At 43.6% G+C, this 23,529-nt stretch overlaps 1 protein-coding gene across 1 annotated transcript in view; it reads left to right on the forward strand.

Moving 5' to 3' along the window:
• The window catches only part of inpp5a (inositol polyphosphate-5-phosphatase A), a 359,903-nt gene that overhangs the window by 147,689 nt on the left and 188,685 nt on the right, over nt 1-23,529 (forward strand). The window contains 2 exon segments of the mRNA XM_084321922.1: nt 2,808-2,908; nt 9,026-9,113. Coding sequence (XP_084178048.1) covers nt 2,808-2,908; nt 9,026-9,113 — 189 coding nt within the window.

Consider the following 23,529-nt stretch of genomic DNA (forward strand, 5'->3'; position numbering starts at 1 on the left):
AGTGCAACGTTTATAGCAGCGGAAAACGTTTATTTTGTACATTATCTAACGTTAACACGAACCTAAACTAACTTTAGGTTAGTTGTAACGTTAGTTTAGGTTCGTGTTAACGTTAGATAATGTACAAAATAAACGTTTTCCGCTGCTATAAACGTCGCACTTTTATTTTGACAACCCCAGAAAGGAAGTCATTATATATGCTTTACCAATCCTGATCTGTGTTAGCTCCGGTTAGCTCAGAGCGTCCAGTATAACAATACCAGCCATTGGATTACTGTTTTCTAAATTGGGGAGGCTTTTAATCGTCAAGGTAAGAGGATTTCAAGTCATGGTATCCATAAACTTCAATCGGTTCGGATCCTTTGAATGAATGAGAATGTCAACAATCACGACGACACGTTGAAATCACTGGCTGCGCTCAGAGAGGAGTGGTTGGGCAAAAAAATAGTTCAGAGTATATTTGCTTATAAAACGTAATTGTCTAATTCAATTATTTTTTATTTCTCCACGTGGTGAATACACAGGTCACAACATGTTTACATGAACGTTTTGGAGTTGTATTTGGAGTGTATTCTGCAATCTGTTAATAAACTTTTCAATCAATCAATCAAACTATACACTGTAAGGCTCCGGCCCCGCCTCACTTCCAGTGATGAAGCTAAGCTATGCTAACGGAGCGACTGTTCCCTAAGCTAAATGCACGCACAGAGACAAAAAAGGTATGTATCTTTTTGTCTAACTCCAGGGAAGATGTTAAATAAGCTAATTTTCCAAAATGTTGGAGTTTTCCTCTAATAACAAAACAAATATTTCAGTTGTAAAAAATTAAATATGGTACCGAAATTTGGTACGGATTGATCTAGCGCGAATCGGTACTCTGTAGTACCGATGTAATCTGGTCAGTAGTACCCTTAAAAGTACAGAGTTCGGGGCGGTCAGGTGGCGTAGCGGAGATTGTGCTCGTCACCAATGCAAGAGGCTGCGGTCTCGACTCCCGGAGAGTCAGCATGGCCTTGGCTCGGGCTGATCGCTATATTAACTCGTTTGGCTGAGTTAGGGGGAGGCGAGCCGTGGGTGGGTCCTGGGCGTTGTGGACAGTGACCCCTACAGTTCGGTCGGGGCGCCTGCTCAGCAAGGGTAGGATCTGGAGAGAGGTAGTGCGACCTTCCACACGTTACACTCTCCCGGTGAGAATCTGCGCTGCCGGCTGGCTGCACATGCGTCGGAGGAAAGCATGAGACAGTCTCCGGCCTCTCGGACCAACAGTAGGGGAAAGTGCGCAACAACCAGGAAGGGGGTTGGGAATTGGCATAACGACTAACAGTGGGATGGGAGAAAAATCGGAAAAAGAATGAGGGGGAAAAAGATAATAATAAAAAAAAAAAAAAAAAACAGTACAGAGTTCGGTACCTGACCCTAGCGAACTGCAGACACTATTTCTCCACATTTCCTCAAGTGGGGCCTACTACAGTTGAAATAGTGTCAGCCTGCAGTCAACCTCTATATCCCATTATCACAATGTCTTCCTCACAACGATGGGATCTAGGTTAAAAAATTACAAACTGCCCCTTTAACCACTCTACTATCTCCAGGCACAGGAAGTGGATATTAACACAAATGTTGTGTTTTGGTCACATCTACCGAGGTCACTTGGTGCATGTTGTATTTCCTGGAACGATGCCCATATATAGGCCTTCCACTGGTGACGGACCAGTTAGCATTAGAGTCATCAGTATTAGTACAGAGGGAGATCCTCCCCGGGCCAGTGGTGTAGTGTGTCTGTCACACCCTGCTCCGCACACAGGGACACCCCGATGTGTCACACCCTGCTCCGCACACAGGGACACCCCGATGTGTCACACCCTGCTCCGCACACAGGGACACCCCGATGTGTCACACCCTGCTCCGCACACAGGGACACCCCGATGTGTCACACCCTGCTCCGCACACAGGGACACCCCGATGTGTCACACCCTGCTCCGCACACAGGGACACCCCGATGGCAGATGGAACAAGCCGACTAAATGGCTTCTGGAAGTTCTGGCCCAATTTATGAGGCGACCTCATCTGACCTTTTATCTAGTTTGTATTGTGGTGAAATAGTATTATGCCTTGTAAACATTTTACAACACGCCCCAGGCAGCCTCTATTGTAGGTGAAATACCTATGCATTAGAAACATTCTTTTCCAAGCAAATCTCTTTAGTTACATGAATATTTTTCAAGGTAATGTTTGTAGGTTAAGTATTTAATATTCACTGTATGGTCACATCATGTTATATTTGCCCACATGATTATAAGTTCAGAAATAGACTGATTCTCTGGCTGGCCTAACGTAGGGGCAGAAGGAGAGAATCCAGAGATTTTATTTTATTATTATAATTTATATTTTTACTACTTTCTTCATGAGTGAAATACAAATACATGTGCCGATTTAAGAGACCATTTACGACTGTGGAAGTAGAACTGGATGTGGTGCTTTATCAAGTGCACTGTTGTGCTTCATAAACGCAGACATTCCAGTGGTTCCGTGAGCTGCGGGGGAACAGCGGTGAGCACAGCTGTCAGACAGCTGTTCCAAAGTCGAGGTGAATTTGAGTGAGGTGTCTCGCTCCATGGCGGGAATAAAATATAGCCCTATAACGCATTTTCACAGTAGGTGACCAGCTGATGTTAACCAGAAGGGCAGGGCTGCGCCGGTTGTACATCAGGGCATCTCTTCCAGTGCCCGTCTAGTCGATCATAGACTCACAGTTTAATGGAATCACAAATTTACTCCTGTCTTCCTCTCCTCTCTCTCCTTCACAGGCCGTCCACACACACAAGCCTCACTTCATGGCAGTGCACTGTCAAGAGGTCGGTGGGAAGAACTACGAGGCTTCCATGTCGCACGTGGACAGTTTTGTCAAGTGAGTAGTGTCCTTTCTCTTGTCTCTTCTTCTGATGCAGCTCTCGCTCTCTCTCCAGTGGTTGTCAGCAGGAGCTGTTCCTCTGAGAGAAATAGAAGGCAACAACACCCACTCGCTGTCTCCTTCACACACGGTGTAAAATGAGGAATGAGAGCCGTCTCTGTGAAAATGAGCCGACTACTCCCTCTGGTGGCAAGTCAGCTGTACCTCAGTTGTACCTCAGTTGTACCTCAGCTGTACCTCCTCAGCTTTGATTGATTGATTGATTGATTGAAAAGTTTATTAACAGATTGCAGAATGGGTACAGTACAGCTCAATACATACAATTGTTAAGGGGATGCAGACCAGAGAAAGACTTTCGTCTTGTTTACATCAGGGTCCCCCATTTTCAATTCATCATACCATACCAATTGCAGTCTCCCGTAGGTGTTCTTTGAGAGTGTTTTTGAAAGTGGGTAGTGATTCACATTCCTTTACAGCTTTGGGTAGGGCGTTCCACATTGATGTGTAGGGATGGGTACCGAATTCGGTACTTTTGAGGTACCGAACCGAAACACGTCGGTACTACCGAGTATCGAATCAAGTGAGAAACTGAAAAATAAAAAAAAAATAAAAGAAAAAAAAATATTTTTTATTATTTTTTTTATTTATTTTTTTACTTTTTTCTTTTCATGTCAACGTTCACACGCACAATATATGCTTACCTAGGATTTGACTTGATTCAACAACAAAGCAGTCGGAGCAATGATAAGCCGAAAACTGTCGAAATTGTAGTTATTTGAAGTTTGGATTTTCTTTTACGACTGAGGTAGGTAAATTAAATTTCGACAGTTTTCGGCTTGTCATTGCTCCGACTGCTTTGTTGTTGAATCAAGTCAAATCCTAGGTAAGCATATATTGTGCGTGTGAACGTTGACATGAAAAGAAAAAAGTTAAAAAAAAAAGTTAAAAAGTAAAAAAAAAAAAATTAATAAAATATTTTTTTTTTATTTTTTTTTTATTTTTTTTTTAAGTACCGAAAAAAGGTACCGTTGGGTACCGGTATCGATTCACAGGTACCGGTACCGGTATCGGTTCAAATGTGAAAGGTACCCATCCCTATTGATGTGGCATAATTGCGAAACGTGTTTAGTCCCTTGCTTGAGCCGAATCTGGGTTTAACATGATTTGTGGAGCTCCCTCTGGTGTTGTGATCGTGGTATTCACTGACCTTTGGGAAGTATTTTGACATGTACATGGGTACCTTGGTCGTGTAGTGTATCTTGTAGACCAGGCCCATTGCAAGTTGCTGTACTCTGTCGTCTACTCTAAGCCATCCTAGGTTGTCAAAGTGGGCAGGGGTGAGGTGGGTTCTAGGAGTCGGGTCAAGCAGTAGTCTGACTAGTTTGTTTTGAAATGTTTGTAATTTGGTTTTTAGTGCCTTTGATGTAGTTTGGTACCATGAGGTGCAAGCATAGTCGTAGTACCCTTGAATGAGTGCTCCTGCCAGTCTTCAGGGTATAGGTACCTCAGCTGTGCCTATGTACAGTTTCTTCCCCTTCGGATGTATTTTTTATGATCTCTTTTTTACTATACTACTATATCTGTTTGTCGTGTATGTCATAAATGTCATGATGAATTGAAAATGGCGGACCCTGATGTAAACAAGACAAGTATTTTTCTGGTCTGCATCCTCTTAGCAGTTTGTTTTGTATTGAGCTGTACTGTATTGTACCCATTCTGCAATCTGTTAATAACGTTTTCAATCAATCAATCAAACCTCAGTTGTACCTCAGTTGTACCTCAGCTGTACCTCAGCTGTACCTCTCCGGAGAGATCCTCACATGATATTATCACAGTACCCGGGCCACAATATGATGATATTTACGATACGTTTCTATGGTGACTTAGGTATTAGTTCTTTGATTCCTTGATGTTATGATTGATCACTCTGTTTTTCTTTCACTTTGACCATATTAAAAAGCTGAAATAATATCCACTTGAGAATTCAAAATCAATTGTATGTGTGAGTAGAAAACCCATGAATCAGTTGCTAAATGAAATTCAAGGCCATTTCAGGCCATTCATTTCAAGGCCTTTCAAGTGCTCGAGTCGACCAATATTTCCCCTCCATTTTCAAGAACATAATTTGACAGAATATCGTTATATGGTCTTTCATTGAAAGCCTTGAAATGTTAATGGTGTACAATATCACAATACTGGCTGTCACATATTGACACTATCATGGGAGAAAGTACCTTGTAAGAGTTGTATACTATGCTTACCACAAACTCCATGCGTTCACCTTTTATTAGATAAAATTATATAAAAGAAAAAGGGAAAACATTGTCTAACAAGCGCAAATCCATGATAGCTGCCACTGCATACACGCATCCATACACACACACACACACACACACACACACACACACACACACACACACACACACACACACACACACACACACACACACACACACACACGTAACGTTTGGGGTTTTACTCTCACCTCGGAGCAAAAGTCCAGGGCCCTCATTGATCAACAATGCTTAGAAAGTGTTCTATTTTCGTTCTTAAGCACAGAATTTAGAATGTGTGTACGCACAGAAAAATCGGGATTTATCACACGTGCATACACAGGTTCTACGCACACTCCGTGTTGATAAATACCATTTGTTCTACGCTCCGCGCTCGTGCACGATTTTAAGTATTTGCATATAGAACCGCCCGTAATTAACCATATATAGTAATGAAACACCCCCATGCAATGTGGAAAAGTGGACTAAGCCGAGCAAAGCGTGTTATGGGAGAAATACGCGACAGGCTGACAGACGTGTACACGTACGGTGATGTCAGATATGATATCTATTAACTTCCTAAAGACCATTGCTGCCTGGGCAGCGCAAACACTAATAAAGACCGTTAACCACTGTTTGCCATTGGTATCATTAATAACCATGCTGGAATATGCCTTTTCTTCGTTTCGTTCGATTAATACCCAGGGATTAAAGTTCTCCGTTACCTGTCTTTCTGCCCTGATTGCCCTGATTAGTACCTGGTGTGTATAGTTTACTCTGCTTCATATGTCCTCCTTGTTTGCGATTCACATTGTCGTTCACTGAACAGTTACCGTGAGAGTAGTCTTGTGTATCATTGTGAAGGCATTATCGCTCCTCGCCACGGAGGACATTCTTGTTGTGCTATTTTGTCGAAGACGCTGTGTCTTTATCATTGCCGTTTATCGCAACTGCAATTTCTACTACGACGAGCATATGCAGCAGATCGTGTGACGACGTGCTTATTATTTAGTGCGTTTTGGGAGACTTGCTCTCTCCCTTTTGTTTTTGAGCCACACACTCAAATTAAAGGAGCAGGGCTCATATTCGAGAATCAAGAACTGTCTCTCATCGTGTCTGTTCTTCACTGCACCTGGGTCCAACACCCCTCTACCCACACCATAACACACACACACACACACACACACACACACACACACACACACACACACACACACACACACACACACACCGTAACACACACACACACACACCGTAACACACACACACACACACACACCGTAACACACACACACACACACACACACACACACACACCGTAACACACACACACACACACACACACACCGTAACACACACACACAGGATGAGGACGTGTGTATCAGATATATCATCAGATATATGAGCTGCAGGTTGCAGCTGATAAAGGTGGCTGGCTGATAACAAACCATCACACACCTGGGTAAACCTCATAGTCCATTCTCTTTGGATCAAATAACAAACTCAGCAAGGCCAACGGCTCCTCTGTTACAGTGGGTGACAATATTGTCACATGGAAAGATGAAATTACATACCTGGGCTCCATCCTAGTAGAGGCTAATCTTTCCTGTGATAAAATGGCAACCAATGTAATCAAAAAAGTAAACCAACCAACGTACCGGATCTCCTCTCCTCTCTATGGGGCGACAGTGCAGTCGTCTGGCAATCCGGGGAGGTTCCCGGTTCGATTCCCGCTCCTCCCGGGCAGCGTGTCGATGTGTCCTTGAGCAAGACACTTAACCCCTAATTGCTCCCGATGAGCAGGTTGGCACCTTGCATGATTGCCTCCGCCGTCGGTGTGTGAGTGAATGGGTAAAATGTGAGGAACAAATTGTAAAGCGCTTTGGATAAAAGCGCTATATAAAAAAGCAGCCATTTACAAAAAAAAGAAAAGCAGCCATTCTGGTAAACAACAATACCCTGAAGACTCTAACAGGAGCACTCATTCAAGGGTACTACGACTATGCTTGCACCTCATGGTACCAAAGCACCTCAAAGGCACTAAAAACAAGATTACAAACATGAAACATCACAAAACAAACTGGTCAGACTACTACTTGACCTTACTCCTAGAACCCACATCACCCCTGCCCACTTTGACATCCTAGGATGGCTTAGAGTAGACGACAGCTTGCAATGGGCCTGGTCTACAAGATACACTACACCACGAAGGTACCCATGTACATGTCGAAATACAAAGGTCTGTGAATTCCACGATCACAATACCAGAGGGAGTTCCACAAATCATGTTCAACCCAGATTCGGCTCAAACAAGGGACTAAACACGTTTAGCAATTATGCCACAACAATGTGGAACGCCCTACCCACAGCCGTAAAATAATGTGAATCCCTACCCACCTTCAAAACCGCCCTCAAAGAGCACCTACGGGAGGCTGCAATTCGAAACTGGCCCCCGTAAATGTATCTGTATATATCTGTATGTCATGCATGTCATAAATGTCATGATATATATCAGTATATCTGTATGTTGTGTATGTCATAAATGTCATTATGAATTGAAAATGGGGGAACCTGATGTAAACAAGATGAAAGTCTTTCTCTGGTCTGCATCCCCTTAACAATTGTGTGTATTGTATTCCCATTCTGCAATCTGTTAATACAATTTTCAATCAATCAATCAATCAATCAATCAATGGAGTTTGTAGTGAGCAGACTCTACCACCTATTTAGTGATGTGTATAGTGATAATCTCCACTGAAAATCACAGCAACATACTTTTGGCACTATCTTTCCCTCACCCACAATCTCAGTTGCAGTTGAAATAAAAAAGATTTCATGAGACGTTTTTCCACCAATACATATTTTGCAAGGCTTTTATCAGAACAGGAATTTCATAATAATTGTGATGGCTGATTTTGTATCTGATCTAAAGATCAGATTGGCAGTCTTACATTTTAAGAAGCTTCTAAAAAAACTTTTTTTAATCGATAATTATAATTTTTGTGTTTATTTTACATTTTTCTTTTTATTTTAGGCTACGTTTAGACAAGCGTTTTGGGATGGAAGTCTGAACAGAAACCGCAAAAGTCGTCTTGCGGTTTCACTTTAAATTTTGCGTTTAGACGAGCGTTTTGGGGTGGAATTCTCCGTGCAGACGAGGCTGTAACAACTCGAGACAACGGAGCCCTGCTGTCACACGATTGGCGCATATGTCACATGACGTGCTGTGAAGACCCGCCCTACTCTGCCTCTGATTCGCAGAGTGTGGGTGGGGAATGTGATTGGACCAAAGCAGAGTCACTCACAGACAGTGGGTCCAGTCATAATAGTTGTGATAGCCGCGGGACAGATTCTTGTGTATTTAAAAGTACTGCCAATGTAGCCTTCAGGTGATTGCCATGGATAGAATCAGACATGCTTTGTTTACGCTTCTAGGCTACTGGCGCATGCCTGTGATGTAAGCAGTAGGCGCGACGAGAGCCTTGACGACCCTTTCGTCATCGTTTTATGCGGTTTGACAGTTTAGACGAGAGCGCAAAGGTTTACCGTTTCTAGGAATTCCACCCTGGAAGGTGGTCTCACTTTTTTACGGTTTCACCCCGTAAAAACGCCGTTTCCGTATAAACGAAAGGCACATCTGAAAAAATATTTTTGCGGATTCACCTGCTAGCGTTTCCGTCTAAACGGGGCCTTAGAAGCACTCTTTAACTCGACTGTATTGAAAGTTGCTATAAATAATGATTTCTTCTTACTTACTTGTTGCTTTTGGTAACAGAGACAGCATATATGGGATACCATTGACTATATTGCTCGATAATATTGTGTGTTTTCTCTTCACCAGAGAGTTGCTGTCCAGTGATGCTATGAAGGAGTACAGCAGAGCCCGTGTCTACCTCGACGAGAACTACAAATCCCAGGAGCATTTCACAGTAAGTGCCTCTCTCTGCTGTGTCAGAACATAGATGTATGTATAGCCGAGCCTGTGTCTACCTCGACGAGAACTACAAATCCCAGGAGCATTTCACAGTAAGTGCCTCTCTGCTGTGTCAGAACATAGATGTAGGAGTGCTCCAGTAGCACACCATGTTACCGCGCTGCGTCGCGGGACTCCGTGCTGCGTCACGGATCTGGTTGACTCCGAGTTCGATTCCCGGACTCGCCGTCATTTGCCGAATGTCTCCCCCTGCTCTCTCTCCCGTTTCACCCTACAACTGTCGGTCATGCTTGACCAGAAAAGCGATAAACGCTAAAAAATAAAGTTTAAAAAAAAAAAAACATAGATGTATGTGCAACCAGGGGGCTTAAGCTTTGGTGGATAGTAGCAGATACAAATATGTGTTGCGCAGTCAAGCCAAGGTCTGATTTTTCATCAGTTTTTCATGAAGATCTTGACGTTTTTCATCATATCTGAGAACTCAACTCGAAGAGTAGAGTCCTTTTTCTCGGCACAACCCATGCTGTGCTTCATACAGGATACCCAGCTCCTCCTCAGTCAGCCACAACACTGATGTAACGTTCATGGGACCACTGTAAAAAGCACTTAATGAGAGAGTGGTACTGTACATGATGCTCTCTCTCTCTCTCTGGTGTCTGTAGAGAGTGGTACTGTACATGATGCTCTCTCTCTCTCTCTCTCTCTCTCTCTCTGGTGTCTGTAGAGAGAGGTACTGTACATGATGCTCTCTCTCTCTCTCTCTGGTGTCTGTAGAGAGTGGTACTGTACATGATGCTCTCTCTCTCTCTCTCTCTCTCTCTCTGGTGTCTGTAGAGAGAGGTACTGTACATGATGCTCTCTCTCTCTGGTGTCTGTAGAGAGAGGTACTGTACATGATGCTCTCTCTCTGGTGTCTGTAGAGAGAGGTACTGTACATGATGCTCTCTCTCTCTCTCTCTCTCTCTCTGGTGTCTGTAGAGAGAGGTACTGTACATGATGCTCTCTCTCTCTCTCTGGTGTCTGTAGAGAGAGGTACTGTACATGATGCTCTCTCTCTCTCTCTGGTGTCTGTAGAGAGAGGTACTGTACATGATGCTCTCTCTCTCTCTGGTGTCTGTAGAGAGAGGTACTGTACATGATGCTCTCTCTCTCTCTGGTGTCTGTAGAGAGAGGTACAGGTACTGTACATGATGCTCTCTCTCTCTCTGGTGTCTGTAGAGAGAGGTACAGGTACTGTACATGATGCTCTCTCTCTCTCTGGTGTCTGTAGAGAGAGGTACAGGTACTGTACATGATGCTCTCTCTCTCTCTCTCTGGTGTCTGTAGAGATAGGTACTGTACATGATGCTCTCTCTCTCTCTCTCTGGTGTCTGTAGAGAGAGGTACTGTACATGATGCTCTCTCTCTCTCTCTCTCTCTCTCTCTCTCTGGTGTCTGTAGAGAGAGGTACTGTACATGATGCTCTCTCTCTCTCTCTCTCTCTGGTGTCTGTAGAGAGAGGTACTGTACATGATGCTCTCTCTCTCTCTCTCTCTCTCTCTCTCTCTCTCTCTCTGGTGTCTGTAGAGAGAGGTACTGTACATGATGCTCTCTCTCTCTCTCAAATTCAAATTCAAATAGGCTTTATTGGCATGAAATATTAACATACTTATTGCCAAAGCAAGTTCAACATACAAACAATAACATATATATTAAGCAATAAAATATCATAACATTAGTAATAACAGTAAGGACAATCAACAGGAAACATATTAATTTACAAAATAGTCACTCGATCGGGTAGTCATTTTTCAAGTGTGGCCATTCAGATACATTTTACAGGGCTTGTTCTCTTATTTTGTGACAACCGTCTACATATTTTGCAGCTAATGCTGTACACTGACTTTTCTCCCCACACATGTATAGTAGCTTTTGGTGATCAGGGAGATGGATAAACTGTGCATCAATTTTGTTTATTTTATCAAAGAAGACTTCTCTTAGGTCCTTGTATTTCTCACAGTATAGCAGGAAGTGAAGTTCTGTCTCAATGTCCCCCTGATGGCAAAGTGAACACAGCCTGGCCTCTCTGGGCAGCCAGTTTTGCCTGTAACGGCCTGTTTCTATGGCTAGACTGTGTCCACACAGTCTGTACCGTGTCAATGTTTTTCTTAATTTTATCTCACTCACAGTAGTCAGGTATTCTGCCACCATGTACTCTCTGTTTAGGGTCAAATAGAATTCTAATTTACTTTGAGATTTGGTTGATTTGTTCCAAAATTCTATATAGTTTTCTTTTTGTTTTGAGGTTATTTGGTTGGGCCAGATTTTTTGGTATCTGTCCTGAGGCATTTGTGGGCAGAGATTTCTGACTAGCTGGCAGAGGGGACTCTTATCTGGGTTCATCTCTTGGCTCTGAAGGGCTTTGTAGTTGTAGGAGTGGGGGTCACTTGATTGGAGGTGTGTGTAAAATTTTATGGCTCGCTTTTGAATTTGAATGATTAGGGGGTATTGGCCGAGTTCTGCCCTGCATGCATTATTGGCAGTGTGTCTGTGGACCTTAAGTAGGTTTTTGCACAATTCTGCATGCAGTACTTCTAATGGGTGTTTTTCCCATTTTGGGAAATCTTGGTTAGTTAATGGACCCCACACTTCACTGCCATATAATATTATTGGATTTATTACGGAATTTAGAATTTTGAGCCAGGTCCTAATTTGAATTTGAATTTGAATTTGGTACTGTACATGATGCTCTCTCTCTCTCTCTGGTGTCTGTAGAGAGAGGTACTGTACATGATGTTCTCTCTCTCTCTGGTGTCTGTAGAGAGAGGTACTGTACATGATGCTCTCTCTCTCTCTGGTGTCTGTAGAGAGAGGTACTGTACATGATGCTCTCTCTCTCTCTCTCTCTGGTGTCTGTAGAGAGAGGTACTGTACATGATGCTCTCTCTCTCTCTCTCTCTCTCTCTCTCTGGTGTCTGTAGAGAGAGGTACTGTACATGATGCTCTCTCTCTCTCTCTCTCTCTCTCTCTGGTGTCTGTAGAGAGAGGTACTGTACATGATGCTCTCTCTCTCTCTCTCTCTCTCTCTCTGGTGTCTGTAGAGAGAGGTACTGTACATGATGCTCTCTCTCTCTCTCTCTCTCTCTCTCTCTCTCTCTCTCTCTCTCTCTCTCTCTCTCTCTCTCTCTGGTGTCTGTAGAGAGAGGTACTGTACATGATGCTCTCTCTCTCTCTCTCTCTCTCTCTCTCTCTCTCTCTCTCTCTCTCTCTCTCTCTGGTGTCTGTAGAGAGAGGTACTGTACATGATGCTCTCTCTCTCTCTCTCTCTCTCTCTCTCTCTCTCTCTCTCTCTCTCTCTCTCTCTCTCTGGTGTCTGTAGAGAGAGGTACTGTACATGATGCTCTCTCTCTCTCTGGTGTCTGTAGAGAGAGGTACTGTACATGATGCTCTCTCTCTCTGGTGTCTGTAGAGAGAGGTACTGTACATGATGCTCTCTCTCTCTCTCTCTCTCTCTCTCTCTCTCTCTCTCTCTCTCTCTCTGGTGTCTGTAGAGAGATGTACTGTACATGATGCTCTCTCTCTCTCTCTCTCTCTCTCTCTCTCTCTCTCTCTCTCTCTCTGGTGTCTGTAGAGAGAGGTACTGTACATGATGCTCTCTCTCTCTCTCTCTCTCTCTGGTGTCTGTAGAGAGAGGTACTGTACATGATGCTCTCTCTCTCTCTGGTGTCTGTAGAGAGAGGTACTGTACATGATGCTCTCTCTCTCTCTCTCTCTCTCTCTCTCTGGTGTCTGTAGAGAGATGCTCACAAACATTGACTGAAAATAAAATGGACATTCCCCCTTTTTAAGCTTCCAAACCGAAAGAAAGGGAAGTGTGCATTTTACCCCATTTTCCATTTTTATCTGCTAGATTTACAAACAAAGTATTGCACACACTGAACACTGTGGTTCCCCCCCCCCCCCCCCCTGGCTTCATTCACACCTTGTAATGTTTTTAAACGGAAAAAAAACATCCATTAGCTATCCTAATGTCCTGGGTAATACTCTGTTCATCATGTTTTCACATTCTTAGTGTACAGAGGGAGAATCCATGGAAAATGAATACTCCATATTCAGCAGGATTTTCTTAGGATATGCAGTCATGGTAGATGGCCACAAGGTGGTGCTAGATAATTGGAAATATTTTAGGATCATGCTCACTGGTAGTTTATTTTCCAAAATGTTTTGACTTATTCAGTATTGATGATACTGGTTATGGATTAATTATTTCAAATAGTACTGGGCTGATGTTCTCATAGTCTATATTGGAATCCTCTCTCTATACCTTCCAATTTAATCTCCATACTATAGTTTCTCAGTTTTGTTGTGGCTCTTTTACTAATTTGACTATCATTAGGTCATCATACACAACTATACATCTGTGTGGACTAAACTGATTCCATTCATTAGAAAATGTTCTGCATCATGTCAGTTATTGTACTGTACGTGGCCTCTTGGTGGAGCCAAATACTCAGACAAGAAGGCAGCAGTAAGGAGACTCATACCAGCCACTCGGTATACATCCTCATGGTCACATTGGGGGGCATGTTTCCCCCCTCAATTTGCCATAATGTATATTTTGTATTATTTTAATATATTTTGTATTTTCCCGTATTATACTGTAGTTGCATGGCAACAGTATTGCCAACACACAAACTGTTGGATGTGTGAGCGATGATCGTCTTCTCTGCATTCCAAGAACTCATCGATAAAGAGGAAGGAATAACTTCAGTTCCATATGTAGCCTCGATATGGACTGTGTTACCAATCAGTCTGTAACTAGCAGGTTGTGTCTGTCTGTCTTGTCACTAGCAGGTTGTGTCTGTCTGTCTCTCTTATGACTAGCAGGTTGTGTCTATCTGTCTTGTAACTAGCAGGTTGTGTCTGTCTGTCTCTCTTGTAACTAGCAGGTTGTGTCTGTCTCTCTTGTAACTAGCAGGTTGTGTCTGTCTGTCTCTATTGTAACTAGCAGGTTGTGTCTGTCTCTCTTGTAACTAGCAGGTTGTGTCTGTCTGTCTCTCTTGTAACTAGCAGGTTGTGTCTGTCTGTCTCTCTTGTAACTAGCAGGTTGTGTCTGTCTCTCTTATGACTAGCAGGTTGTGTCTGTCTGTCTCTCTTGTAACTAGCAGGTTGTGTCTGTCTGTCTCTCTTGTAACTAGCAGGTTGTGTCTGTCTGTCTCTCTTGTGACTAGCAGGTTGTGTCTGTCTGTCTCTCTTGTGACTAGCAGGTTGTGTCTGTCTCTCTTGTGACTAGCAGGTTGTGTCTGTCTGTCTGTCTCTCTTGTGACTAGCAGGTTGTGTCTGTCTCTCTTGTAACTAGCAGGTTGTGTCTGTCTGTCTCTCTTGTGACTAGCAGGTTGTGTCTGTCTCTCTTGTAACTAGCAGGTTGTGTCTGTCTCCAGGGGGCGAAATTAAAGCCCGCCGCCCGCCAGGGGCGCTCAGTTTTTACCTTTGGCGCTTGCCACTGAGAGCCCTGCCCGCCGTGTGGCGTGTAGACGTGTAGTTCATAATGATACTCTTATTTTGAAGATCTGTGCGGGTCTCATTTCCGGCCCAAGCGCAGCTAGAGTCATAATATCGATGGCTCCGGCAGTTAGCAGCATTCGGTTCGTATGATATTCTTATTTTGAAAAAAAACGTGGCAACGAGTCATATCCGCCCAGCCGGGCCAGCCCCCTGCAGCGGGATACTATTGGCTTCTGCTCGTATCAACACAGAGCGGCCCGCGCCCTGCAGCTCTAGTGCCACTGCTAACGTTAAGCTCTCTGGTAGCAGCTCGCCTGCAGCATCTAGTGCTAACGTTAAGCTCCCAGAATGGTAGCAGCTCGCCCGCAGCATCTAGTGCTAACGCATTGTCTAACGGTATCTAGCTGGCTAGCTACTGATATCAACAAATGCTCCAGCAATAGTCTACTCGAGTGCATAAAACCTCCGTTCCCTCGTTAGCTAGCTCGCGTTAGCTAGCTCACGCTAGATTGATCTGTCCCAGTAAACTAAATTGTCTTAACGTTATCTACCGGGCTAGCAGTAGCTACAGATAGCTCCTGATATCAATGTCTTATAACATTGATTGAATGCGTATTCTAGCTGAGGGCATGTTGAATGTGATTTGACAACATAACCGTAACGTTATAAATGGGTCCAGCTGCATCCCCGGAGAATCCTTGCATGCTGAATGTAGGGTCTAGCTGAATATAGGGTCTAGCTGCAGGGCCGGAGAATCCTTGCTGGAGCTGGAGGCTACTCAAGTATACACACAGACAGTGGAGCTGTTTGCAGATAGCAAGCATTTTGACTTATTGCGTGGTGGCGATGTCTCGCAGATAATACAACTACAAGTATGATTATATAATATATATTTTATTTAAAAAAAAAATTTATATAAAATATATATATATTTTTTTTAATCAAACAAATTTTGGCAGGTAAGAAATATGCTTGGCGTGTAGACTCTTCCCATCTACCCGCCACTGGCCGGTGAGTCAAAAAGTTAATTTCGCTCCCTGTCTGTCTCTCTTGTAACTAGCAGATTGTGTCTGTCTCTCTTGTAACTAGCAGATTGTGTCTGTATCTCTTGTAACTAGCAGGTTGTGTCTGTCTGTCTCTCTTGTAACTAGCAGGTTGTGTCTGTCTCTCTTGTAACTAGCAGGTTGTGCCTGTCTCTCTTGTAACTAGCAGGTTGTGTCTGTCTGTCTCTCTTGTGACTAGCAGGTTGTGTCTGTCTCTCTTGTAACTAGCAGGTTGTGTCTGTCTCTCTTGTAACTAGCAGGTTGTGTCTGTCTGTCTCTCTTGTAACTAGCAGGTTGTGTCTGTCTCTCTTGTGACTAGCAGGTTGTGTCTGTCTCTCTTGTAACTACCAGGTTGTGTCTGTCTCTCTTGTAACTAGCAGGTTGTGTCTGTCTGTCTCTCCGATGACTAGCAGGTTGTGTCTGTCTCTCTTGTAACTAGCAGGTTGTGTATGTCTCTCTTGTAACTAGCAGGTTGTGTCTGTCTGTCTCTCTTGTAACTAGCAGGTTGTGTCTGTCTCTCTTGTAACTAGCAGGTTGTGTCTGTCTCTCTTGTAACTAGCAGGTTGTGTCTGTCTGTCTCTCTTGTTACTAGCAGGTTGTGTCTGTCTCTCTTGTAACTAGCAGGTTGTGTCTGTCTCTCTTGTAACTAGCAGGTTGTGTCTGTCTCTCTTGTAACTAGCAGGTTGTGTCTGTCTCTCTTGTAACTAGCAGGTTGTGTCTGTCTCTCTTGTTACTAGCAGGTTGTGTCTGTCTCTCTTGTGACTAGCAGGTTGTGTCTGTCTGTCTCTCTTGTAACTAGCAGGTTGTGTCTGTCTGTCTCTCTTGTAACTAGCAGGTTGTGTCTGTCTCTCTTGTAACTAGCAGGCTGTGTCTGTCTCTCTTGTAACTAGCAGGTTGTGTCTGTCTCTCTTGTAACTAGCAGGTTGTGTCTGTCTGTCTCTCTTGTTACTAGCAGGTTGTGTCTGTCTCTCTTGTAACTAGCAGGTTGTGTCTGTCTGTCTCTCTTGTAACTAGCAGGTTGTGTCTGTCTGTCTCTCTTGTAACTAGCAGGTTGTGTCTGTCTCTTGTAACTAGCAGGTTGTGTCTGTCTGTCTCTCTTGTAACTAGCAGGTTGTTTCTGTCTCTCTTGTAACTAGCAGGTTGTGTCTGTCTCTCTTGTAACTAGCAGGTTGTGTCTGTCTGTCTCTCTTGTTTCAACTTTCAAGTTTCTTTAATAGTTGTCATACAGAAGTACAGAATACTTTCATACAAAATGCTTCTTACTGTTACGCTCCAGAGACTGTGCTAGACAAGATAAGTATCAAATAACATAGTATAGCATGTAAATTAGAAGTAGAAAATGAGGTCACAGTGTTCAGTATAGACATATGTACAATGTTCGATGCAGAATAGACGTAACTGAGTTACCATATAATATACAATACTATGCAGTGTACTAATATACAATACTATGCAGTGTACTAATATAAATTGTGATTGATTGATTGATTGATTGATTGTGAATAACAGATTGCAGAATGGGTACAATACAGTACAGCTCAATACACACAATTGTTAAGGGGATGCATACCAGAGAAAGTACTGTACATTGGATTATCGACAAAACCTTACTTGGTCCCAAGAAGAGGGTCTCGTGTATTATTGGGTTATTGTGTCTTGCCTGTCTTGTGACTAGCAGGTTGTCTGTCTCTCTTGTGACCACCTGGTTGTGTCTGTCTGTCTGTCTTGATTCCTTGCTGTGTTTTATAAAAAAAAAATCATCACGCTGGTCTGCATCTCAGAGAATGCTCGTAAATCACAGCGCCCGCCGTGTCACATTTGCTCTTTTCATAAACATATTACAAACATTGGCCTTTACAAAAAAACTAATTATCTGCCATTCCACGTAAGCGCCGATAATACCTTGGAATTATGAACTATTTATTCAATAGTGTTTGTCTATAGATTAACCTTTTTTTATATTCCCATTTCGGAGAAGAGAGATCTCAGTCGATGCCTCTATATGTGACTCCGTTGGTGGAAAGAGAAACATCCTGGGTTCCTTCTGCGATGGTGGATATTGAAATCCTGGCAACAGTAAATATGAATAGACTCACCAGTCGGTCTCACACTGGGCTTGACATTTAGCTGAGATGACATCAGTCATATTTGTTTTCTCAAACTTCGACCCCCCCCCCCCCCAACCCCCTCTTCTCTGCTCTGGGGATAATTTTTGTTGTCTCTCCCGCCTGTCAATTTTCAGATAATGTAAGTGAAGATGGCATGCAGGGTCCAGCTTACACTGTGTGTGTGTGAGCGTGTGTGTGTGCGTGTGGTGCTGCATACTTACCTTGTGCCATAGTGAGCACAGCAGTGTTGCTTTAGTGAGTTTAGTAACTCAGGTGTGTGTGTGTGTGTGTGTGTGTGTGTGTGTGTGTGTGTGTGTGTGTGTGTGTGTGTGTGTGTGTGTGTGTGTGTGTGTGTGTGTGTGTGTGTGTGTGTGTGTGTGTGTGTGTGTGTGTGTGTGTGTGTGTGTGTGTGTGTGTGTGTGTGTGTGTGTGTGTGTGTGTTTATTTATTTATTTATATGTGTGTGTGTTTCAGACCACGTGAGCGGATCGGCGCGGCCGAGAAATCCGCTCTTCGCTCTTTAAAGCTTGGTCCGCTCCGCTAATCACTCATGTTGACCCCGCCCCCAAGTCGCTCTCCGCTCGCTCCCCGCTCACCTTGAATCGAGCGCTCCCCGCTCCCCGCGCCAGATCGCTCGGCAGTTTTTTTTCTTCTTTTTTTGGAGCATGGTGTAAATGAGCTCAAACTACAACAGTCTACACCCCCTGGGCCCCTTAACAATTGTTTGTATTGAGCCGCATTGTAATTGTAGCCATTCTGCAATGTTAAATAACGTTGTTTATCCATTCACTATCTCTATTAAGCGATGATAGGCTAGCCGAGCCACAATGCTATGGTCGCTGCCATTAACGTTAGCATGTAAGCTAACGTCAACAACAATGGCGTCGATATACTTTTTCTAACTGGAGTGAGTGTGGGCGTCTCTACAGTGACAAAGCCTGAACGAACAGCCTATCACAGGTTCACCCTTCTCATTGGTTGAAAATGGCCTTCATGTTTGTACATCGCCATCTGTTGCTTTGGCATTGTACTGCATGTATATATTACATCAGTGTTAAACCACTGTGAGCGGCCTGGAGTGGATTGGAGCGGAGGAGAACTCTCGCTCCGGACGTCGCGCCGACTCATTTTAAAACCCACTCCTCGCTCACGTCAAAACCGGCCGCTCCGCGCCCCGCGCCGCTCGCGCTCCGATCCGCTCACATGCACTGGTGTGTTTATATGTGACCTGTTTGGAATGTCCTCAAATTCAAATCTGTCTGAATAATATGAACAGATATCAACAGGTTGAAATATTGAGAAATCTGACGTCTACAAATAACCTCAGTAGCAGCTACTCTACAAACTGTTACACAGAAACAGTTATGGTTATTAATGGCTGTATGGTTTTACACTGTAGTGTGAATTACAGTACCTGTGTTCTCTCCAATCGAGCTACCAAGTCTTCTCTCCTCTCCTCTCTCCTCTCCTCTCCTCATCTCTTCTCCTCTCCTCTCTCATGTCCTCATCTCTTCTCCTCTCCTCTCTCATGTCCTCATCTCTTCTCCTCTCCTCTCTCATGTCCTCAGCTCTTCTCTCCTCTCTCCTCTCCTCTCCTCTCCTCTCCTCATCTCTTCTCCTCTCCTCATCTCTTCTCCTCCTCTCCTCTCCTCTCCTCTCCTCTCTCCTCTCTCCTCTCTCCTCTCTCCTCTCCTCATCTCTCCTCATCTCCTCTCTCCTCTCATCTCCTCTCCTCATCTCTTCTCCTCTCTCCTCTCCTCTCTCCTCTCTCCTCTCCTCTCTCCTCTCTCCTCTCCTCATCTCTTCTCCTCTCCTCATCTCCCCTCTCCTCTCCTCTCCTCATCTCTTCTCCTCTCTCCTCTCCTCTCCTCTCTCCTCTCCTCTCTCATCTCCTCTCCCCTCTTCTCCTCTCCTCTCATTTCCTCTCCTCCTCCTTTCCTCTCCTCCTCTCCTCTCCTCTCTCCTCTCTCCTCTCTCCTCTCCTCATCTCTTCTCCTCTCCCCTCAGAGGGAGGGGGTTGTGGCTGGGGGGCAAGGCTTGACTGACATGTCCCTCTCTCTGGCTGAGTCGAGGCCTAGTGTTTTACAGGCCTGTTAAGGTATACAGCAGGTAAAATGTCAATTAGGAAGAGACCCGCCCTGATAACTCAACTCCCAATCCACTTGTTCCGAGCCATTAATATTTATCATGGGTCCAGTGCTGGAGCTGCTGCTTCTTCATGTCATGCGGAATGATGTGCACTAATGCCCCGTGCTTATTACGGCTTCCTGACGCACACACACGCACACACACACACACACACACACACACACACACACACACACACACACACACACACACACACACACACACACACACACACACACACACACACACACACACACACACACACACACACACTGTGTATAGACACACCTACGAACATGGTCACACACACACATTACCTCCTCAGCCCTCAGTTGTTCTGGGGCATTTTAATGGGAAATTAAAGGCATCCCGCGTGTCTGTGGTCTCTGAGGGGGGGGGGGGGCGGGGGTGAGAGAGGGAGAGAGAGAGGCGACATAGGATAAATCAGATTCTGTGGTCTGATGGGATACCGCTACCTCCTTTATCTGTGTGTGTGTTGTGGTTCTGGGAGGGTTCCGACTGTTCACTGACTGTTAGATGAACAGAGAGACCAAAGAAAACACAACACCGGCTGCATCTGTTCAGTTTTGGCGTCAATCTCTTTGCCATCCGTGCCTACTTTTACATGCAAGCCGCAACTTGGTTATCTACTCAAACGTGACTAGTAGAAAGCAGTTTGACCGTGGCACTGCATTAACCGTTTTACTGCATTTACAAGAAGGTCAATCAATGGCTTCGAAGTTTCAATCTGATTTGTCCAGTTATGTTACTCTGACCCTCGAACTCTCCTGCATCCGTCGCTGCAGCGCTCCATTAGCACTGCAGTGTAGCCCAGGGGCGTGATTTTTTTCCATAGCCTCTGTGTGCGAAGACGCTCTTTGATTGCAGCGAAGAAGAAAAAGACGCTCTCCGATTGGCTAACCCTAACTCTAAGCATAACCACGTCGAAAGAGGGCCTAAGCATAACCACTTCGAAAGAATGCCTAAGCATAACCACTTCGAAAGAATGCCTAAGTAAGCATAACCACTTCGAAAGAATGCCTAAGCATAACCACTTAGAAAGAATGCCTAAGCATAACCACTTCGAAAGAATGCCTAAGCATAACCACTTCGAAAGAATGCCTAAGCATAACCACTTCGAAAGAATGCCTAAGCATAACCACTTCGAAGCAGAGAATATATGTACAAGGCGGAAGAGACCCTTCGGAGCTAAACCAGTCAGAGGGTCTTTTCTTCTTCGCTGTACGCGGCCTAGCCAATCAGAGAGCGTCTTTGCAAACAGAGGCTATGGAAAAAAAATCATGCAACGCAAGGCGCGTGAATACTTTCGGCAACCAACTTGTCCTTAGTACCTGGTTCAACTAAGTCGATCGAAAGTCCCATTAGCCAGATTCAATTAACCCGATGTTTGAATCCAGGCTTTCCCTGTTCCTCGAACGCTGATTCAGTCTCGTTAATTCGAACCAGACTTGATACTCAGGATAATTGCGCGCGGCCGCCTCACCTGAAAAGACAGCAGGTGTCGATCGCAGAAATCTTGATTTTCGAACGGCATTTATTGATTGATTGATTGATTGAAAACTTTATTAACAGATTGCGGAATGGGTACAATACAGTACGGCTCAATAGCCTTGCCGACAAGTTAAATGCATAAACTATAGGCACATTTTTAATCCCTCATTACCCCAATCAATCGGATTATATTTCTTTAAATGTGCCTGCTGGCAGTAGGCTTAATGGAATTAATAATCGAATGAGATCTTGCTAGCGAAAATAATTAGTTCAACTCTTTCAGATTAGTTCAACTCTTTCAGAATAAGTAGTATAAAGAGTATCTAATTGATACAAATTAATAGATACTTATGAGGATATCTGTACTGTATGTGCTTAGGTATCATGTACTATATAAATACATGGTTCCCAAAGTTTTCAAGGCGCGACCCCCGAAATAACGTGTCAGAGAGGCTTGCAGTTTCACTATTAATCAGGTTTTAATCTGTTTCGGACATCATCCATACATGCATTGAATTGATTAACCTTTGGTTTATACCAGTGACACCAGTCATGTTAATCACCTTCTTGTTCATCATCAGATAACAGTGCTTGAACAGATAAATGCATTTTCTCAAATGTATTCATCAAAACATCAAAGGCTTGCAATTGCTCATTCATTTTCTCAAGTCACGTCCACGCCATCAAATCCGTCAAACAGCGCATGTCCTCAAACATTTTAATCCCAGTTACAATATCACAATAATGTGTGAGTGACAGTGATACAATTCAACAATCCACATATTCAGATTTGTCGTAATTCACATGCACAATCCACGCATAAAGACACTTCAATTTATGCTTGAATGAAACACAATCCGGGCGCTCCGTTAAGCAAATACATCCACAGCGGAGAATATGAAACTAATCAGAGCCAAACGCCCGATAAGTTTCATTCATTAAAAATATCCCCACGGGATTCACATTTGCAATGCACCGTTATTAAAATAACCACATAGTAAGTGTGTATCGCGACTCCGAGCGCCATATGACGTGCATTATTTAGGACAAAGTAAATCCATAGGCTGAATATGATTTATTATTAGCATTTTAGGTATATTATTTTACATTTCAAAAGCCCCCTCTAGAAAAACAAAGCACAAAAACATAATTCAGAATGGTATAATGGGATCTAGACTGTGAGGATTATTTCAGGGAGGGAGCTGGCATTTCTTTGCGAGGGCGTGGCCAGTTTATCGAGCTAACTGAACTAAACCCTGCGCTGGACCAGGTTCAAACTTTCTGATCTGTTGCCATAGTGATTTAGACAATCGCACTTTGAGGAACGGAAAGGTCTAGCGAAGTTATCCTGAAAATTATCCGGCTAACTCAGTTAGCCAGGAACGAGGAACAGGGCCCAGGCCTGGATTTGAAATAAAGATTGAATCAATGAATCGTCCCTCTGCTACCTATGATGCTATATACAGTTGGTAGACGCTTTAAAACTATGTGGCGTAGATGCTTGAGCACAAAATAATGCAAAAACACAACAGAGGTTATACAATAAATTAAAACAACTGCAGGTTATGGTGGCATGATTTTGTAATTAAGGATTTAAACTGACCACATGATACCAAAGTATTGAGATTTAGAGTTTGTTGTCCAATGTCCCACATATCGGGAGCACAGAAGCTAAAAGCAAGATTTCACAAGTTTAGTACGGACTGGTTGCTTTGAGTGTAAGATCATTGGATCATGTACCATAGGATCCAGAATCCAGATGTCCACTCCAATAACAAAGTGAGATTATTTGGGCAATCTCCAATTATGGCTTCATATAGAAACGATATAGATTGTCAATGTAAGTAAGTATTGCCTCTCTGTAAGGGAGGACCATCAAACTCTTCTATACCGGACACAATGGTGTGTATTATAACCATCACCGGTGATAAATCTAATTGCTGAATGATATACGGAATCTAAGGGGCATCAGAGTGTGGGGGGGGATTAATGATCATAATCCTAGCATTACATTTAATGTAATGACACTTGGTATGAATGGGTATGACGGTATGAATATGTCAGTCATTACAGACATGCTACCATGGCTCATGTGAAACATTATAATCTGCAGATAAAGAATATGGACATCACTAAC

Source organism: Notolepis coatsorum (assembly GCF_963971535.1).
Source record: "Notolepis coatsorum genome assembly, chromosome: 9".
Taxonomy (NCBI): domain Eukaryota; kingdom Metazoa; phylum Chordata; class Actinopteri; order Aulopiformes; family Paralepididae; genus Notolepis; species Notolepis coatsorum.